This window comes from Arvicola amphibius, chromosome 4 (genome assembly GCF_903992535.2).
Source record: "Arvicola amphibius chromosome 4, mArvAmp1.2, whole genome shotgun sequence".
NCBI lineage: Eukaryota > Metazoa > Chordata > Mammalia > Rodentia > Cricetidae > Arvicola > Arvicola amphibius.
This window is the reverse complement of record NC_052050.1, coordinates 21,979,574-21,981,445: the sequence shown is the minus strand read 5'-3', so window position 1 is coordinate 21,981,445 and position 1,872 is coordinate 21,979,574. Positions and strand designations below refer to the sequence as shown.

Sequence of the window (1,872 nt, the reverse complement as noted above, 5' to 3'; positions counted from 1 at the left end):
CAGGGCCTCACACTTGTGCAGCAAGCACTTTACTGACAGAACTGTCTTCCAACCCCCAAACACACTTGTTTAAGAAGAGCAGACACTTAGGCTGGGTGGTGATTGCACAACCAGATTTTAATCCCAGCACTCGGGAGGCGGAAACAGGTGGATCTCTTTGAGTTTGAGGCCAGCCTGGTCTACAGAAACAAGTTTCAGGATAGGCTACAAAGAAATCCTGTCTTGAAAAACCAAAAGATAAAATAAAAAATAAAAATAAAGAATAAAGAAGAAGAGGAGACACTATCTTTAAAAAGTACCATTACATTGAGTTTTTATTGCAGAGAAATGTTAAGTTTCATTTGGTACAGAAATATATCAGATTATTCCAGCTACAAAGTCCTGTAGAGAAGGTGTGTGGAGACATGTTTTTTTCCAGTTGTTTGCTGGCTGAGTAAAATTTGTTTCCAGATAAAATCCAGATTCCACTGTCTGGCTCCTCACTGGACTCATGAAAATGAGTTTCAGAGCATCAGCCCACATACACAAAAGATCTAAATCTAGAGAGAGGGAGATGGATTCATGGCAAGGGCCTCAGCAGCAGCAAGGGGTGGCACAGCACATGGGGCGGGGGCAGGTGGAGATGACACAGGTGGGGCGGTAGCAAGTGCTCTGGCAGCAGACCTGACCGCAGACTGGACGCAGGCAGCAGCAGGGGCGGCAGCAGGGCTGGCAGCAAGGACTGCAGCAACTGGAACCACCACAGGAGGGCTGGCAGCAGCTGGAGATGCAGCAGCTGGGGCGGCAGCAGCTGGGCTGGCAGCAGGAGGGTCTGCAGCAGCTGGGCCTGCAGCAGCTGGACACACAGCAGCTGGGCCTGCAGCAGCTGGGGCGGCAGCAGCTGGGCTGGCAGCAGCTGGGCCTGCAGCAGCTGGACACACAGCAGCTGGGACGGCAGCAGTTGGGCTGGCAGCAGCCTTGGCCACAGCCCTCCTCAGAGCAGACAGAGCCACAACAGGAGCTGACCATGGTGTCGGAGGTGGAGGTTCTGATTAGTAAGGGAGTGAGTGGTGTAGTGAATCTGAAAATCCCCCTGCTTTGTGCCCCCTTTTATATTCTGCTAAGGGTGCTGTGACCACAGCCTGCAGTATTTCCAAGTTGTTTTTCTTTTCCCTGAAGAAATAGGCATCATTAAGTCTGATAATTGGTTTTCCTTTTAAAATACTTGAAGATAAAGAAAAATAAGATTTCCTTTTCCTTGTGCTTTAAGATTACCCACTCTGTTTTTTTTTTTTTTGTCATAGACTTGCCTTCTCTGTTTCCTTACTTGCCCACTCTCCTTCTTGGATGGGTCCGCCTTGTGGGTTCAGTCACTGTTTATGCCTGTGGTTTGTGTATCACTCATGATGCTACTTAAGCCAATGTGTCTCATGATGCTCACATCTCTTTTGATGTCAAAGGGAAGCATAATGAGAGTAGGAAAATGGCGGGTGGGGGGAGGTCATCCTTGTGAGATCGCTCCCTGGGAGCTATGAGGAAGAGAATCTTGTCTGTGAGTCACAGATACTCATTAGATGGTAGGCCATCGGAACTACCTCGGGCTACGCAGTAGAAATGATACTTCCTTTACCAAGTTTCAAACTGTCACCAATGAGTCACTGTTTGAAGTATGAAAAGGCCTTTGGGGCCACCTTGAAGGCACTCTCACTGACCCAGTATGGGACAACTTAAACACCAGAGCAAATAATGACAGCAGTGGATTTCACCACATCACGTAAAATAAGAATAATCAGTCCATACCAAGACTAAGTAGAGAAATAAAAGACGGTGAGAAAGAAGCTCTCCGCAACAGCGGGAGGTGATTAGTTAAATGGGAAAGGAGTAAGGGAATCT

At 47.9% G+C, this 1,872-nt stretch overlaps 1 protein-coding gene across 1 annotated transcript; it reads right to left on the bottom strand.

Annotated features, from left to right (window-relative positions):
- Positions 1-573: 573 nt before the first annotated feature.
- On the bottom strand, positions 574-1,008 carry LOC119812654 (keratin-associated protein 4-11-like). The gene has a single exon (XM_038327472.1). The coding sequence runs from the start codon at positions 1,006-1,008 to the stop codon at positions 574-576; it is 435 nt and encodes a 144-aa protein (XP_038183400.1).
- Positions 1,009-1,872: the final 864 nt, after the last annotated feature.

Coding starts and splice junctions, on each gene's coding strand:
- LOC119812654 (XM_038327472.1), bottom strand. CDS start 1,008: ATGGTCAGCTCCTGTTGTGGCTCTGTCTGCTCTGAGGAGGGCTGTGGC.